Source organism: Alligator sinensis, unplaced genomic scaffold (genome assembly GCF_000455745.1).
Source record: "Alligator sinensis unplaced genomic scaffold, ASM45574v1 scaffold1170_1, whole genome shotgun sequence".
Classification (NCBI taxonomy): Eukaryota; Metazoa; Chordata; order Crocodylia; family Alligatoridae; genus Alligator; species Alligator sinensis.
This window is the reverse complement of record NW_005842859.1, coordinates 236,894-255,771: the sequence shown is the minus strand read 5'-3', so window position 1 is coordinate 255,771 and position 18,878 is coordinate 236,894. Positions and strand designations below refer to the sequence as shown.

At 50.0% G+C, this 18,878-nt stretch overlaps 1 protein-coding gene across 1 annotated transcript in view; it reads left to right on the top strand.

The window, feature by feature from the left end:
- The first annotated feature begins 561 nt into the window (after window positions 1–561).
- KDM3B (lysine demethylase 3B) overlaps window positions 562–18,878 on the top strand; it is a 74,421-nt gene continuing 56,104 nt past the window's right edge. The window contains 1 exon segment of the mRNA XM_006035604.2: window positions 562–633. Coding sequence (XP_006035666.2) covers window positions 577–633 — 57 coding nt within the window. The 5' untranslated portion in view covers window positions 562–576.

Below are 18,878 nucleotides of genomic sequence, written 5' to 3'. Positions count from 1 at the left end.
GTGCGGGGGCCCGCCCAGCCCGGGGGCTGCCTGGGCTTTGCGCGGGACAGACTTCGGCGCGCGCGTCTTTTCCTTGCGGTGGCACGCGCCCTCGCCCTCGCCCCCCAGAGCTGCTGCGTCTCCGGTTCAGTTGGTTTATGGGGCTCCTCCCGACCCTGCCCGCGAGCCGAGCCCGGGCCTGGTTCCCTGTCTTCCCCCGTGGCAGCCTCTCGTCCTCCCCCCGCCGCCCTGCACTGCCTTCACCCTGGCCCTGCTGCTGGCAACTGGCGTCTGCCGCTTTCCCAAGGAGAAGCGGGAGGGATGATGGGCTGCCTGGATCCTGTCTGTCGGGGTCGGTCCCGGTCTCGCCCACTCTTCCTTTTCGTAGTTTGTGGCCCCTTGAGACGGCTGCCGTTGCATGTTGTTCGGTGGGGCCGAGGCAGCGTCTCGTCCGGTTCTGAGACGTCGGGCCAGAGCGGACACTTAACTCCCTCCCATCCCCAAGGGACCTGCTCTTCCCAACGCAGCGTCTTCCCTGGGACGGGGACGCGAGTGCCGGACTGGGTCAGACCAACGGCCCATCCTGCCCCGTATCCCATGCATAGTATTCGTTGTGTCTTCGGTGTAATTGTAAAACAGGCTGAAGGTAAACAGGTAATTGTAAAACAAATGCTGAAGACTTCATTTTTGGAAGAAATTTTGAGCATTGTGAACATTTTCTAGAAATCCCCCCTTTTTCAAGTTTCTTTTTACTGCCAGTTGATTCCTGGGGGACCTGCGCTAATACTTTACTTATTCTGCAGGCATCTTTTTCCCAAGGGTAGGAGAACGTACTTTACTAGCATTGTTTTTAACAGGTCTGGTGAGGGGTTCAGGGCACCTGCTCTCGTGACCAGCTTTTTATGGGGATTGTGTGGTTACTGTGCATGACTTCCAGAGTCAGGATTTGATTCGGACTTGCACAGTACTCTTTTCAGGTCCTCTTTGCCTTCTTAAAGTAATACAAAATCTTTATTTAAAACAAGAACTAGCTTGGGGAAGTCCTGTTGCCTGTTTCATGGGAGGCTTGTCTGGATCAAGGTGTCCAACTTCTCAGCAGCTGGCGCCTGCACGCCAGGTGGGCTGCACCAGTGAGAGCCTCCCCCGTCCCACCCCATTCCTGCACCATGCACATGGGGGAAGGGGCCCTATCTCAGCTCCTTTGCTGAATCGTGCCATGGGCTTCCCAGCCCAGCCCCCTGGGGCAGGAGGGAGCAGAAATGAAAGCTGAGTGAGGGAGGAAGGGGGAATGTAGACCCCGCAGCAGCCAGAGTGTCCAAGGCAGCAGCAGCAGCAGCTGAGTAGGGGCCTGGGAAGTGCACGTTCACTGCTTGTGGGTCGTGTGGGCTGCCAGTTCAGCCCTGGTCACCGTGATCGTTATGATCCCATCTGACCTTGTGAATTATGAGTTCCATACTTTTTTGTTTGTTTGTCTTGCTTTGTCTGGCCTTAGATGCATTTTTATTTCACTTCTTGGTAGTTGTGGTTTGTTGTCTTTTTTAGATAAGAGGACAGTAAATTCCTAGTTCAGAGCTTGAGACCATGTGTCAGGCTGCTTGGGTATTTGCTGGTGCCAAAGCTACCAAAAACGTTTATAGCTGTAGGCAATGGCACACCATAAATTTCTCCTTTTCAGTCTGTGGTTTTGGTGTTTTTACCTCTTATTTAATGCTGTCAACACAGCAGTTGTCTAGACTAACATGCATCCTCCTCCAAATTCATAGTGAGCATCAATGCTGCAGGTAGTTTAAATAAAAGCCTGCAGGGCAGTGCATCTCTGGCTTTATCAATGCAGACCACATTTTAGTAGTGAGAATCTCATGGGTACTGCCCATTCCTGGGATAACAAAATTACAGCTGTGGCAGTTAAAGCAATATGGAGAATTGACATTAGAGAAATATTTACTGTGTTCTTTTCATGCAGTTTAGCAGACAGAAATGAGGAGAATTGGCACAATGTGACCAACCATCTTTGCAGAGCTCCCTGCCCGTGGGGGGAAGGTGGTGCATGACATTGGTTGCTCACAGGCCACTGTTGGGAACTGCTTACCTAAGGAAGAAACATTCAGTCTTTAGGGAACAGCAGAGAGAGACTGCAGAGAATCATCCTATTCTCCTTTAATTAACTCCATGCTTTTCACAGCACTTTGTATATGGACCATTTAAGGTGTTTGCCTTGTACAAGTCTCATAGCTTTCGTCTTTCAACAGTAACCGACGAGGAAAATATTTTTTAGAATAAAATTGTACAAGAGTTGCTTCAGCAGGGGATTGCTGTTGGGGGGTGGGGAGAGGCAAACGTAGATCTTGAATCTCAAGTCACTGTTGAAACTCACAAACTGTCCCTTTGGTGGTGTAGAAATCAGTGGCCTATTCCAGTATTTGGGTAGGGGGGCCCTTTCAGAGAAGTATCCAGGGGTGGGGGGAGTTCCCCATGCAAACATCAGCTTGGAAATTAACTATTAAAAAATGTAAAGTTTTTGGAAAATACCTAATCATGGCTACCCAAATGCAAGATTTAAAAAAATCCCCACGATTGAACTGCCATATTAGCTTTATCTTGAAAATAACTGAAAGCGAAGGAAAAATTCTGCTGCTTTTTAAAGCTATTCTTTTACTGACAAGAGTAGTTCTTAGTTTTTCTCCCCAAGTGGCCATTGGAACAGCTTAAATCCTGTTAAAAGCCTGCCTTCATTAGAATGTCTCCTCAGTGCTCTGTGCAAGAGTTGAGTTGACAACTGATGGTGAACAGGGGCAGAGCTAGAATAGTTCATCTCTTCTGAATTTCCAAGCTTTCTGTTTGTTCGCGGTTACTTTAAAAGCACAATGGAATTCTAAAGATACAGGTTTTAGCCACGTTGGTCTACGGGCAAAAGCAGTCAGGACTCTTGGTAGAGGTGATATCTTTTATTAGACCAACTACATAGTTGTGAAACAAAATTCTTTATTTGCAAGCTTTCAGCCTCATGCACCCTTTCCCAGGCAAAGGAGAATGCAAAGTTTGTAAAATTTCTCTCGGCTGGAATTGAAACTTCATATGGCACAGGCAAATTGAAGGATGTTATGGAATTCTAAAATCTTTTTGCCTGTAAGTGACTAGTAGTATTCATTTCCTTAATGTCTGGTGATATACATATTGCATAAGCTGCAGCTCCTTTTTCTGGCAGTCCCTTTAAGTTTAATAACCAGTACTAGCTCCCCTGCTCTTGAGGTTAACAAAGTTCTCTTGCAATATTTAAAAATTAAAAAATGCAGCTCTGACAAACAATTGAGTTCCATTTCTGACCTCCCCATTCCCCTAGACCCAGTACTATTCCTCCCCAAGATGAGTTATTTCTGAGATGCCCTATTTAAGGAGCAGTGTGAAGGCATGGGGCTCCACAGGGCTTTGCTGTCATGAGTGCACACAGGCCAGGTGCTGTGTTTTCTTCAGAAGCACAGACAAACCCATGCTGCAGCCGGTTCCTTGGGATTCTGGCAATCTCAGGTTATTTACTCATTCTCACCAGAGAAAAGCTTGAGTCTTGATGGTTTTCTTTTGAGTGTTGCACAGCTTGCCCACCTGCAACAGGTGCGTGGCAGTGGAACTGTGCTTCGATTTGTCTGGCTTGGCAGCAGTTCCTTTCCCTCCTGGCTAAGGTCTCGTGTGCTTTTCCTGTACGGGGTAGCTGTAGTGTGGTCATATCAGCGTTACCTGTTGGTTGCTGTGAGTACAGGCAGAAAGGTTGGGAGGACGACGGACGAAGCCACCATACATGGGAGTTGATAACTGGGGGAATTGCTTGGCCTGTTACTCGGCTGCAATCCTGTATTAGCAGCAGACCCTTTTGCATTTTTGGGTGCTACTCACAGTGAGAAACCCAAAGAAGACTAATTGCTGATGCAGTGATGAACAAATATCTCACTGAGATTAAGGTGGGTAATTCATTGGATAATGGCAGGTTATATCTGTGGTCAATAATATTTTAGCAGTAAAATAAATGAATGACTTTTAAATTACATGTTTTAATCTAGAAATCCCAGATGATTGGAAAAGAGCATTGAAGTCCAAGAGAGATGGTGTGAACTAGAGCTCTCATTCACAATATGTCTAGGGAAAATGAAGTGCTTATTGGTAGTTATAGATTAATGTGTAAAGGGCAGAGTCAACAAGTTTGTCGGGATGGATTTGAGAATGGTAAATAATTAACACTTTTCTTAAATAGCCGTTGGGGAACACAGGTGTTTATTCATAGATGCTAGGGTCAGAAGGGACCTCAGTAGGTCATTGAGTCCGACCCCCTGCCCTGGGCAGGAAAGAGCGCTGGAGTCAGATGACTCTGGCCAGGTGCTTGTCCAGTCTCCTCTTGAAGACCCCCAGGGTAGGGGAGAGCACTACCATCTCCCTGGGAAGCCCATTCCAGGTTCTGGCAACCCTTACTGTGAAGAAGCTCTTCCTAGTGTCCCACCTAGATCTGCTCTCCGTCAATTTGTGGCCTTTGTTCCTAGTTACTTCAGGGGGTGCCTTAGTAAATAGAACGTTTCCTATTCCCTGCTGCCTTCCCTTGATGAATTTATAGCAGCCACACAATCACCTCTCAGTCTTCTCTTGTGAAGGCTGAAGAGATGTAGGTCCCTCAGTCTCTCCTCGTAGGGCCTTGCCTGCAGGCCTCTGACCATACGAGTGGCCTCCTCTGAACCCTCAGGATTCTCCGCATCCCTCTTGAAGTCTGACTTGGATGACTACACAGTCTGGTGGGTGGTGAATTGGCTGGAGGGTCACACCCAGAGAGTCGTGGTGGATGGGTCGGTTTCGACCTGGAAGGGTGTGGGCAGTGGGGTCCCGCAGGGCTCGGTCCTGGGGCCGATACTCTTTAATGTCTTCATCAGCGACTTGGACGAGGGAGTGAAATGTACTCTGTCCAAGTTTGCAGATGACACAAAGCTATGGGGAGAAGTGGACACGCTGGAGGGCAGGGAACAGCTGCAAGCAGACCTGGACAGGTTAGACAAGTGGGCAGAAAACAACAGAATGCAGTTCAACAAGGAGAAATGCAAAGTGCTGCACCTAGGGAGGAAAAATGCCCAGCACACCTACAGCCTAGGAAATGACCTGCTGGGTGGCACGGAAGTGGAAAGGGATCTTGGAGTCCTAGTGGACTCCAAGATGAACATGAGTCGGCAGTGTCACGAAGCCATCGGAAAAGCCAATGGCACTTTATCGTGCATCAGCAGATGCATGACGAATAGGTCCAAGGAGGTGATACTTCCCCTCTATCGGGCACTGGTCAGACCGCAGTTGGAGTACTGCGTGCAATTCTGGGCGCCACACTTCAAGAAGGATGCGGATAACCTGGAGAAGGTCCAGAGAAGGGCCACTCGTATGGTTAAGGGCCTACAGACCAAGCCCTACGAGGAGAGACTAGAGAAACGGGATCTATTCAGCCTCCGCAAGAGAAGGTTGAGAGGCGACCTTATGGCTGCCTATAAGTTCATCATGGGGGCACAGAAGGGAATTGGTGAGGATTTATTCACCAAGGCGCCCCCGGGGGTTACAAGAAATAATGGCCACAAGCTAGCAGAGAGCAGATTTAGATTGGACATTAGGAAGAACTTCGTCACAGTTAGAGTGTCCAAAGTCTGGAACGGGCTCCCAAGGGAGGTGGTGCTCTCCCCTACCCTGGGAGTCTTCAAGAGGAGGTTAGATGAGTATCTAGCTGGGGTCATCTAGACCCAACTCTTTCCTGCCTATGCAGGGGGTCGGACTCGATGATCTATTGAGGTCCCTTCCGACCCTAACATCTATGAATCTGGCGCCCAAAACTGGATGTGGTACTCCAACTGTGGCCTGACTGGTTTAAGTTTATATCAACTTTTTTTTTGCATACTGGTTTATTGTCATCAGTTTACTAAATATGAAGTGAATTGGTGGTGTTCTGTCCTTCCTGCCATCCCTGACAATCCTGGTAGGTATCTGTTCCCAGTCTCCTTTAATCTGTTGGGAGAATCTCAGTGCTAGAACGGATGTGATTCTCAGCCTGTCTCGCTCTTTTTCTGTTCTAGGGGCTAAAAGAGCGTGGGAGGAGGCACCCTGTGCTTAGGTAGAAACCCACGTGGTTCTGTCTTGCTCACCTTCATACTTCCATAGCCTGGCAGGGAAGCAGGTGGTGGAGAAGCTGGAGACAAGCGTCCCTTCTTGTTATGTATCACGTCATCAGTTGGAGCATCTGCTTGATTGGTCCAATACATGTTAGAGGCAGTTTTCTGTCTGTTGGATCTTTCAGAGGTGTTGCATGTTCCATCCAATCTCCCTGCCCACAGGAGGGACAAGAAGTAGCAGGTGTCACGGATCAGCATTGCTTTGGAGGGGGAGCTCTGCCTTGGGACTCCCCAAGAAGAAGCCTTATTTGGTCTCCCTCTCCTGAAGGACCCCCTGAAATTGTCTCTGTCCTCAGGTTGCTCCCCACTGTTTCAGAACCTCACGTTCTCCTTGGGTGCAGTCAGCTCCGTTCCCAACAAAATTATCACAAAACTCTAGTCTTAACCTGAGGACAGCACTCGCCCGATAAAATGGAACGGTCATGGGGAACCAGTCGGAGAGCAGTCTCTATGGCCTGCTGTCAGGTCTAGGTTGCCTTCTGCCTCTGGGCTGAGAAGGGCATTATGGTACCCTGGTTATACAATAAAACCTGCTCTCCCTGAGCCCCCAGAGCGTTTCCCACAAGAGCTGCAGGCTGGACCTTAGCCTGTTCCGTCCCAGTCGTTTAAATTGCAACGAGGCAGGTATAAGCTGGAAATCAAGAACAACTTTCTGACCGAGGGGGTGGGTTAAGCTGTGGAAGCGATTATCTACAGAGCTTGTGGAATCTCTGCCACTGGAAGCTTCTCAGTGCAGTTTAGTCAAATGCTTTGGCTGGGATGGTTCATAGATGTAGGGTTGGAAGGAACCCGAGCAGATCATCAAGCTGACCCCCTGCTCTGCACAGGAATGAATACTGGGCTCATATGACCCCTGGTAAGTTTAAGCTTATATGACCCCAGCTAGGTAATTATCAAGCCTCCTTTTGTAAAGACCCCTAAGGTAGGAGCCAGCACCACTTCCCTTGGAAGCTGGTTCCAGATCCTGGCCCTCCTTACTGTGAAGTAGTGCCTCCTGATGTCTAGCCTGAACCTACTCTCTGTCAACTTGTGGCTGTTATTCCTCGTTACTCTGGGAGGTCCTCGGGGGAGCAGGGTCTCGCCCATTCCCCTCTGGTCCCCCCTGGCAAGTTTATGAACAGCCACCAGATCCCCCCTCAGCCTTCTCTTGTGGAGGCTGAACAGGTTCAGGTCCCGTAGCCCCTCCTCGTGGGGCCTGCCCTGCTGCCCCCTGATCATGCGGGTGGCCTCCGCTGGACCCTCTCGATGCTGTCCACATCCCTCCTGAAGTGCGGTGCCCAGAACTGGACGCAGTACTCCAACTGCAGCCTGACCAGTGCTGCATAGAGGGGCAGGATCACCTCCTTGGACCCGCTCAAGATGCATCTGTGCATACGTGGTGAGGTTCTGTTTAGCTTTCCTGACCATGTCCTCACACTGTCAGCCCATGTTCATTTTAGAATCGATAATGACTCTAAGATGTCTTTCTGCCTCTGTGCTTTCAAGAAGGGAGTTCCTCAGCCTATAGGTATGCTGCTGGTTCTTTCTGCCCCAGTGCAGCACCCGGCACTTGCCAGTATTGAATCCCGTCCTAGTTACATTCCCCTACCCCTGTAACCTGTGCAGGTCCAGCTGTATCCTGTCCTTCCCTTCTAGCATGCCCACCTCGCCCCAGATCTTGGTGTTGTCAGCGGATTTGAACAGGGTGCTATTCATCCCCTTGTCCAAGTCACGAGTAAAGAAATTGAATGGTGCAGGACCGAGCCCTGGGGGACCCCACTGCCCACGTCCCTCCAGGTCGAATATGACCCATCCACCACCACTCTCTGGGTGCAGCCCCGTAACCAATTTGCGATCCATCTAACTGTAGGCATCAATGCCACAGTCACCTAGCTTTTTAATGAGAATGGGGTGAGAGACAGTGTCAAAGGCCTTCCTGAAGTCCAGAAAGACTGCCTCCACCGTGACACCTGTGTTCAATGATTTTGTGACCTGATTGTAGAAGGCAATCGGGTTGATTTGAGAGGACCTGCCCCTAATGAACCCATGCTGGTTGCCCTTGAGCATCATCCCCGCTGCTGATCCCTTGCAGATGTGCTCCTGGATAATTTTCTCAAAGAGCTTCCCCAGGACTGAGGTAAGATTAACGGGCCTATAGTTGCCCGGGTCCTCCCTCCCCCCTTTTTTGAAAATGGGGACCACATTGGCCTTCTTTCCAGTCTTCTGTCACCTGGCTAGAGCACCACGAGTGCTCATAAAGCCGTGCCAGGGGCCCCGTGGTTTAGACACGTAATTGTGCCTTGAGCAGGGAGCTGGACTAAATCATGCGGGGCCCCCCACCAGCTATTTTATGTGTTTCCATAGTGTTGATAAGTGGGAATATTCCTAGGCTTTACTATGTCTTCCTCTGGGGCTCTAGTGATCGCAGTGGCAGGAAATAGTGTCCTTTTCCTCCTGCCTATGGCAATAGTGGTTTCATATGAAAAAAAATGGCACGTGTTGCTCTGAGACCTGCTTTCGGGTCTTTTCTTTTTCTTCTCTTTTAATGCAGTCATCCTTTGCCAAAATCATTTTGGGGGTTCAGTGTAAATGCTGTTGTTTTAGTAGTTAAGGCTAGTTATAGGTAGAATTGGACATGGAATTAAGGTGTTAGCTTCTTAGAAGCTAATAAAATGTGTAGTCCTGCAGTAGCCCTCTATCAGGGGAAGTATTTTCTTTGTGTATGCACTGTGTTGGCATAGAATAAGTCTCCACTCTTCAGAGTTCTGTCTCATTGGATTTGTATTAATATAGTTAATTTTGTAACGTGGAAGATGAGCAATTTGCGGGTGTTCTGTAAACAGGAGACCTGATTGTTGGAACCGCTGAGGCAGAGTTCCTTCCCGGGAGAGAAGAGCGCAAGATTCTGTGAGCTTCGCAGCTTCGGGGTTTTGTTGCTCTCCTTGTTTTTAAGTTGAAGGTACTGGAACATGCCCACGGGTAGTGCAGAAAGCTCTGAAATATTTTACAAGATAATATGTGAGAAATGGGGGGGTAACAGTGGAGTAACAGGACTCAAGTGCCTACATGTGAAATAATGCACTTGAGCAGAAATGCCCACGCAGAGGAGGATTTGAAGCTATTGAGCTAGTTAGTATGGCAGGCAGAGAGGGATTTGTGGCTATTGCCCTTATCAAAATGAAGACTGCACAGTGTCTAGCAGCTGACTTCCTGCACTGCCAGTGCACAGAACTCTTGATTGCGCACGTAGCATGTCTAGTGTAGCAGCTACGGATTAGTACCGTATTTGCACGGGTGCAAAATTTGTCTAAGTGGCTGGGCAAGTACGTGAGCGGTCCGTGTGGAGCACTGTGCAGTACCCAGCCTGGTTAAGCTAAATTAAAACTAGCTTGAAGCCTACACCAGTTGTGCTGTGCACTGATTCCATGACCTGAACCTTTGGCTCTTTCACTTGCACCCTTTGGGCGCTGTTTTTGTTTGCAGTTAGATCTTCGCAAAGAAGAACGAGGAGGAGGAAGAATCCTGCACAGCATAAAGGTTGTCAAGAGGCTCTCCAGGGGTGATTGATTACATCTAGGAGTCCAAGTCCGGCATGAGTCTTTGAGAGAGCATCTTTATGTCTAAGTGGCAACAAAGCCCTTGGATCTCTCCTGACTGACCACGTCTGGTGCTGCAGATCCAATACCAGGGCCTTTTCAGAGCTGCTTGACAGAATGTTTTGCCTTGTGATGCCCTTGAACATAGGATCTTCACATTAGGTTCATATTTCTTATGTTTAGTGACAGTTTGGACTCCCGCCCTGTTTTTGTTACTTGTGTACATGAGAAATCAAAGCTGCCCCTTTAAGAATAGGGTTGTGGCGCAGTGAGCGCACTCGAATTGGGACTGGGCTCTCGCTGCTTTGGCAGGAAGAAGCCAGCCTCTGGCCAGCGCTGAGCGGGCCTCTCCTGCACGGAGTTCCTGAAGGAAACGCTTTGATTTTCCTTCACAGTCCGAAGGCTGGGGAATTGGCTCTGAGGTTGGACCCAGAGAGTGGTAGTCGACACAAGTGAATCCTCATGGTGCTCTGTGACCAGTGGTGTCCCCCAAGGCTCCGTCCTTGGACCCGCTCTCTTTAACATCTTTATTAACGATGTGGACACTGGTGTCAGAAGCGGACTGGCCAAGTTCGCCGATGACACCAGACTTCAAGCATCCACACCTGAGGATAGGCTGGTGATCCAGGCCGACCTTGACAGGCTCAGAAAATGGGCAGATAAAAACCTAATGACATTCAATACAGAAAAATGCAAGGTACTCCACTTTGGGGGATGGGGGGAGAACAACGACACCCCCTGCATTATGCTTATAGGCTTAACAGTGCTACGCTTGCTAGCACCACGGCTGAAAGGGACTTGGGGGTCATGATTGACCACAAGATGAACATGAGCCACCAGTGCAATGTTGCAGTTGGTAGAGCGAGCAAAACTCTGGCTTGCATCCATAGATGCTTCTCAAGCAAATCTCAAGATGTCATCCTCCTGCTGTACTCAGCCTCGGTGAGGCTGCAGCTGGAATACTGCGTCCAGTTCTGGGCTTCACAATTTTACAAGGATGTGGAAAAGCTTGACAGAGTCCAGAGGAGAGCCACGTGCATGATCAGAGGGCAAGAGATGAGCCTCTGAGAGAGGCTCATGAGCCTCGTGATGAGAGGCTGAGAGCCATGGGACTCTTCAGCCTGCAAAAACGCAGGCTCAGGGGTGACTTAGTGGCAGCCTACAAGTACATAAGGGGGGGTAGATCAGGATCTGGGGGAACGCCTGTTCACCAGAGCACCCCAAGGAATGACAAGGTCCAACGGTCACAAACTCCTCCAAGACGGTTTTAGGGTGGACATAAAGAAAAACGTCTTTACTGTCCGAGCCCCCAAGGCCTGGAATGGACTGCCTCCAGAGGTGGTGCAAGCACCTACTGTGGACTCTTTGAAGAGACATTTGGACAGCTATCTTGCTGGGATCCTTTGACCCCAGCTGACTTCCTGCCCCTGGGGCAGGGGGCTGGACTCGATGATCCTCCAAGGTCCCTTCCAGCCCTAGTATGAAATCTATGGCGTTTCTAGAATGAATGGTGTTCTCTCTGAAACAGTGTGTTGTAATTACACACGTCACAAATGTAGAGGTTCCCCTAGGGTCACTGTCCTGGCTTTCTGCACGCTGCTTCTAGCACTGGAACATAACACAAGTGACAGTAAAGCAGAATCCATTCCACAAGGAGAAGCTGAAGATCATGTCATGGTCAGCATCAGCTGCCAAAGCAGAACACATTAGTTGCCCCTCTGAAAGACAAGAGTGAAGCAGTCCAGCACTAACAGTTGAAATGGCAGTTCTTACAGGCTGCGGTTGGAAATGCTTGTAATTCGGCAGGTATTTGCATCTCCTCTCCTGGTCTACGTAGCATGATCAGAGACTGGCAGTATGGTCTGTGGAGAAAACGTGACTGACTGACAGGTGTCACGGTGTGGCTGGACTGCATGCTGGGCAGGTGGATTTGGGGCAAAAGAAAACAACAGTGTCACAACTGCAAGACCAGATGCAATCGACCTCAAGTGGCAGCGAGTTTCTTGTGGCAAATGAAAAGGAAACGAGGAACAATTTGCTCAGTTCTTGGGTGTCTTCAAGAAGTATTCCTTTCAAGGGACTATAAGATATAGCACTGGAGAAAACCTAAAGCTAATTGCGCCACTCAGCAAAGTTCTGCAAAGAATAGCAGTTACTTAGCCAATCCTCTGGTTAAAAAAAAGTGTAAGAATAGAAGAAAAAATTCTCTAGTGTTATCAAAGGGAGAGAGAACCTCCATCGTTATGGATTAAAACTGCCTACGTTCCACAGGTGATTCTATTGTAACTTGTATTAAAGCAGATCATCATCTCCCAGAGCTGTGCATAAAACCCTTTGGGAGTTGAAATTACTCTACATGTAGAAGTAGTGAACGGCACTGAACTTCCATCTCATGGTTGGATTGATGTGGAATTTACTTGACTGCCGCTTAACTGCCATACTGCAATAGTGTCCCCATACCTGTGGGCTTTGGAAAGATGGCCTCAGTGCTGCTGACAAGAGTTTTAGGAACATAGGGCTGGGCAGGACCTTCTCCATCATGGGGTTCAGTGCCTGGTACTGCAGGCATCCGCGCTGCATGCGATGGCTGCCCTCGTCAGACTGATGGCCTTTTATGACCAGGTAACTACATCCCTGGATGATGGTGTCGCCGTGGATGTAGTCTTTCTGGACTTTAAGAAGGCCTTTGACACTGTCTCTCACCCCATTCTCATTAATAAACTGAGCAACTGTGTCACTGATGCCTACACTATTGGATGGGTCAAAAATTGGCTGATGGGGCACACCCAGAGAGTGGTGGGGGACGGGTCATACTCGACCTGGCGGGATGTGAATAGTGGGGTCCCCCAGGACTCGGCCCTGGGGCCTACACTGTTCAACATCTTCATCAGCGGCTTGGACGAGGCGGTGGAAAACACGTCGTCCAAGTTTGCCAATGACACCAAGATGCAGGGAGAGGTTGGCACGCTCGAAGGGAGAGAGAGGCTGCAATTAGACTTAGACAGACTACAGAGGTGGGCTGATGGTAATAGGATGGGGTTCAATGTAGAGAAATGCAGGGTGCTGCACCTTGGGAGAAGTAATCCACAGCACACTTACAAGCTGGGGAGCTCCCCCCTTGTGAGCACAGGGGCGGAAAGGGATCTTGGAATCGTTATTGACTCCAAGATGAACATGAGCCACCAATGCCAGACCGCAGCCAGCAAGGCCAGCCACACCTTGTCGTGCATCCAAAGATGCATCTCAAGCCGGTCCAGAGAGGTGATCCTCCCCCTCTACGCAACATTGGTCCGGCCTCAACTGGAGTACTGCGTCCAGTTCTGGGCACTGCACTTTAAGAAGGATGTGTCCTGCTTTGAGAGGAGGGCCACCTGCTTGGTTGGAGGGCGAAAGGGCAGGCCCTATGAGGAGAGGCTGAGGGACCTGAACCTGTTCAGTCTCAGCAAGCAGAGGCTGAGGGGGGATTTGGTGGCTGCCTACAAACTCATCAGGGGAGATCAGCAGCAAATAGGAAGGGCCCTATTGTCCCTAGCAGCCCCTGGGGTGACGAGGGACAATGGCCAGAAGCTGCTGGAGAGTAGGTTCAGGTTAGAGATTAGGAGGCACTATTTCATTGTCAGGGTAGCTAAGATCTGGAACCAGCTTCCTAGAGAAGTGGTCCTCGCTCCTACCTTGGGTAAATTCAAAAAGGTTGGATGAACGCCTGTCTGGGGTCATGTGATCCCAGCGTATGCTCCAGCCAGTGCAGTTAGACTAGATGATCTATTCAGGTCCCTTCTGACCCCCAACTACTAAGAAACTGCACGGTATGAGCACCTGCTTCGGGCAGACTGTACCCGTGCTGAACGTGGTGCCTGGGAGCGCAAGTCCCAGACCAGCTGGAGCAGGCCCCGTGTGGTGCGTGTGCCAGAGTGGGCGCTATGTGCGGTGCTGTCCAGTCCAAGGTAGCCCCTATGTGCGGAATGGCTACTGTCCTGTCTGGACTGGACTGCGTGTGGTGCCCATTTTGGTGAATCCCGGATCCATGCTGCACGGAGTGTGGGTCCCAGCCCAGCTGGAGCAGCCTCCAGGTTGGGTATCCTGGGGGAGGGGCTACATGGGCCCAATCTAGCCCACGCACTGCCCCATGCTGTGAGCATGTGCTCTGCCCTGTGTGGGTCCAGTTGGACCCAGGGGCAGCACTGGGACCTGGATGGCAGGGCTGTGCAAGCTAGGTCTGCCCTGCAAGTAGTGTGTGGCCCTCGGTGCTCTACAGCTTGCTTCTGATGCCTGTTCTGTTACTAAATGTGGTAGCACCTCAGAGCAGGGGATTTATAAAGGAATGGTTATAGTTGGCCAGTTCAGCTACCATAGAAACCAGAAAGGGATCCTTGCCCCATTGAAGGGAAAAATGAGCATTGCGATAACCAATCAACAATGCTGGCTAAGCATAAAGCTTTCACATCTCTAGTGAATTTGGGACGGCCCTGCCGACTGTACAGCCTCAGAGGAAGGAGAGAGCTGTCAGAGGGATTCTGCCAGACGGATGCCGTACCTTTGCAAGGAATAATTCATGTGTATGTTATCTTGAAACTCTGAAAATGGATCATAAGCAGGTGGTCAAGATTCCATTTCCTAAAATGTGTAATGGCACTGCGCAGCAAAGTCAAAGGGAAAAACATGTCTGTAGACCATAGAGAGCTAAAGAGCATAATCCTATCCCAGATATGCACCAGTATCCATAGTTCAAGAGATCTGTGATGGGTGGAAACTTCTGGTCTTTTTGTCTTTAACGAAGGTAAATAGGCTTAGCAGTTTAAGTGACAGTGTACTGCAAACTTAATAGCATTCTCATCACCTTAAGGTTATGTCACTGGTTTGCATTCGTTTTGGATTTGCTGCTTCACTTGCAACGTTCCAGTTCTGCTTGTAAGATCTGGGAACTGAGATGGGGGTGTCCTATTTGGACGCACAAACCTCTGGCAAACAGTTTGGGAGTCGCATGCAAAAAATACATCATCATCTTCATTGTGAGACTAAGCAGAGTATGAACACGCCCCAAAAACTATGGACAATTTTATGAAATTTTGGCTAAGTATGCCCTAAAACGAAAGTGTGCTGCAACTGCTGCTGAATATTCAGTGACTTTGCAATGATTTATAGATTCCTTTCCAGACTATCCTGTGACTAGGAAATGAATGTGAAAAAGTTTTTAAAAACTGCAGGATTATATTTGTTCAGAGTGGTGTAAGAATATCTTACTAGGCTTCCTGAGAACCAGTCAAGAAAGTGGATGGCTCCTAGTTTTAAAAAGCTAGCCGTAAGGGGTGGGGAAAAACAGTACAAAACAAATAAGCAGAAGGAGAAGTTGATGTTAATGAATGCAGGTCAGACAGTAGCAATAGAAAAGGGAAGGGAAGCAGAAGAACCCAAGAAAAACTGAGTGGCAGTTAAAGATAAAGACGGTAAGACGTTTAAGTCCTTTTGGAACAGAGGTGATTCTAACAATGAAATGGGTCCATGTCTAGATGAAAATATGCTTATCAGTAGTGGTGTTGAAGTGTTCCATAAATGTTTCTGTAATGTGTACTTGTATGATGGATGACTGGGGAGGGTGTTAAATAGCTACCAAGCAAGACTTGAAAATCTGCAGGTTTGAATAGGGGGAGCCAGTGTCTAGATCAGTGATGTCCAACCTTTTTGAAGGTGGGGCTGGTTCACAAACTTTTTATCACCCAGTGGGTCGGCGCATATTCAAAGATGTCACAGCAAGTGGTATCATATCAGGAAGTGATGTCACATGACCTTTGACACCAGTGAAGTTGCAGGGGTTGACACAGTGCTGGTTGACATGGCATGCATGCCTGGGTTGACATGGTGCTGGAGGAGCCACTTGGCTACAACCGGGTTGACCTGGTGCTGGAAAAGCCGCGGGGCCAGGCCAGGGTTAACCTGGGGCCTGCTGGTGCCATGCCCGGGTTGACATGGTGCTGCAGGACCTGCCTGGGCAGAACCGGGTCGGCACCGGCCAGAAAATGCAGCTGAAGCCCGCTTCCCATGTGCTGCTGGGGACGGTTCGAAGCTCGCCAGGTCTGCACCAGCCAGCAGCAGCGGTGGCGGAGCCGTGTGCCACAGCGCCCGGGGGGAGACTGTCCAGGGGAGCAGGCACCGCCTTGCTGTGGGGCGGGGCAGGGCAGGGCAGCGGGGCTGGCTTGAAGCGGGTGGGTGAGGGGGCAGGCATGGGCCAGCAGTTCCAGCGGCTGCTGCTTGGCTTCCCGCGCGGGTCCAAGCAGCTCCCCTCCCCTTGTTGCTGGCTGGGGCCTGGGGGGCGGCCCTGCCCACCTTGCCGTGGCCCTGCGCCACCACCACTGCAGGTCTGCGCTGCCGCAGCTCTCTGCACTGCCGCCACTGCCCTGTGCCACCGTGGCTCTGTGGCGGCGGCTCCGCAATCCGCGCTGCTGCCACCGTGGCTCTGTGTTCCACAGCGGCAGTGCCACCGCCGCCACGGACTAGATAAAATGTCTTGGTGGGCCTTATGGCGGCCCGCAGGCTGTAAGTTGGACAAGCCTGGTCTAGATTATTCATGTTAACTACCCCCCTGCCCCCACCATCCCCTGAAGGAAATGAATGCTATACTTAAAAGGGGCAGATGATATAACCTGAGTAAATCTGGGCCTGTCAGCCTTCCACTAATCCAGGGCGAAGCGATGGAGTGGCTGATACAGGACTCAATCAAAAAATAAAGGAGTATAATTCTGTTCAACATAGGCCAATCTTCAAGAAAGGGAGGAAAGTGGATCCGGCAAACTACAGGCCCATCAGCCTGACCTCTGTCCTGGGGAAGGTCTTGGAAAAGATTCTCAAAGAGGCCATTCTTAACAGACTAGCTGACGGCAATATCTTGAGGGATACCCAGCACGGGTTTGTTGCGGCTAGGTCTTGCTTGACCAATCTCATTTCCTTTTACGACCAGGTGACCTATCACCTGGACAAGGGAGAGGAGATTGATGCTGTATATCTTGACTTTAAAAAAGCCTTCAGTCTGGTATCCCACGATCACCTCTTGGCAAAACTGGCCAACTGCGGCCTGGACCTCACCATGATCCACTGGCTGGGGAATTGGCTCCACAGTAGGAGCCAGAGAGAAGTGGTTGACAGAAGCCAATTGTCTTGGTGTGCGGTCACCAGTGGGGTCCCCCAAGGCTCTGTCCTAGAGCCTATACTGTTTAACATCTTAATCAGTGATGTGGACATTGGTGTCAAAAGCAGACTGGCCAAGTTTGCCAACAACACCAAACTCGGGTAAAGCATCCACACCTGAGCACAGGCGGGTGATCCAGGCTGACCTGGACAGGCTCAGGAAATGGGCGGATGAGAACCTGATGGTGTTCAACACCAAAAAATGCAAGGTTCTTCACTGTGGGAGGAAAAACCTGCAGCACGCTTATAGGCTCAGCAATGCTACGCTGGTTATCACTACAGATGAAAGGGACTTGGGGGTCATGACTGACCACAAGATGAACATGAGCCTTCAATGCGATGCTGCGGCTAGTAAAGCGAGCAAAATGCTGGCTTGCATCCATAGATGCTTCTCAAGCGAATCCCGGGACGTCATTCTCCCCTTGTACTCGGCCTTGGTGAGGCCGTAGCTGAAGTACTGCATCCAGTTTTGGGCTCCACAATTCAAAAAGGATGTGGAGAAGCTTGAGAGAGTGCAGAGAAGAGCCACGCGCATGATCAGAGGTCAGGAAATGGGTGTCCTCTAGAGGCTAGTCTGGTTACTGACAGGGAAGTGTCCATTGAGATCTTTAAATATACTGGATAAGACCTGAGTCTACCTGGCCCTGTGCTTTGTCTCCAGCTGTAGATTATAGCTGTCAGTCAGGGAAAAGTAAAAAGAAGTCTTTTAAAGGTCTGGAATAGACTGCCGCCGGAGGCGGTTCAAACACCCACTTTGAACGCCTTCAAGAGACATTTGCATGTTTATCTTGCTGGGATCCTGTGATCCCTGCTGACTTCGTGCCCCTTGGAGCAGGGGGCTGGACTCGATGATCCTCTGGGGTCCCTTCCAGCCCGAATGTCTATGAAATAGAAAGGTCTTATCAACTGGCTACTTTTGATAAGTTTCAAAGTTTGATAAAATTGAGCAAAGTAACATGCCCAGACTACGGCAGGGAGTTTGACATGGCACTGCATGATGTTTTAAGAAACAAGAACAATACAAAACAGATTCAGTGACAGGTCTGTCTTGTAACCATAGTGGAGTAGTTGGGTTTCTGGTAGGGCACCGTGATTGCATCTTGAGCCTGTGCTAGTTAGTGTTTTAACCAATGACTTGAAAACAAAAGAACAAACTGGGTGACAAGAGGGAGGGAAGCCCAGGTAAGCATCAGTGTCCTGGGAGTAGGGGGCTACAACTATCCTTGGGGTGGGAGGGAGGCTCGGACACCCTCGGGAGGCCTCAGGTGCCTCTACGCTAACGCTCGTAGTACCAGGTGTAAGCAGGAGGATCTGTGCCTCCTGATTGTGAGTAAGAACCCAGGTCCAGATGCCCTCCACCCAAGGGTGCTGAGGGAGCTGGCAGGGGTCATCGCGGAGCCCTTGGCCTGGCTGTATGAGCATTTGTGGTCATCTGGCCAGGTCCCGGGGGATTGGAAACTGGCTAATGTGGTCCCAATTTTCAAGAAAGGGAGGAAGGAGGACCCAAGTAATTATAGGCCTGTAAGCCTCACCTCAGTGCTCTGGAAGCTCTTGGAGAAAAACCTCAAGGAGCACATCTGTGGGGGCCTGCAGGGGAGACCATGCTCAGGGGCAATCAGCATGGGTTCACCAAAGGCAGGTCCTGCCTGACCAACCTGATTGCCTTTTACGACCAAGTAACTAAATCCTTGGATGATGGTGTCGCCATGGATGTAGTCTTTCTAGACTTTAAAGAAGGCCTTTGACACTGTCTCTCACCCCATCCTCATCAATAAATTAAGCGACTGTGGCATTGATACCTGCACAGTTGGATGGGTAAAAAATTGGCTGATGGGTTGCACCCAGAGAGTAGTGGTGGACGGGTTGTACTCAACCTGGCGAGATGTGAGCAGTGGGGTCCCCCAGGGCTCGGTCCTCGGGCCCGCGCTGTTTAACATCTTCATCAGCAACTTGGACGAGGGGGTGGGAA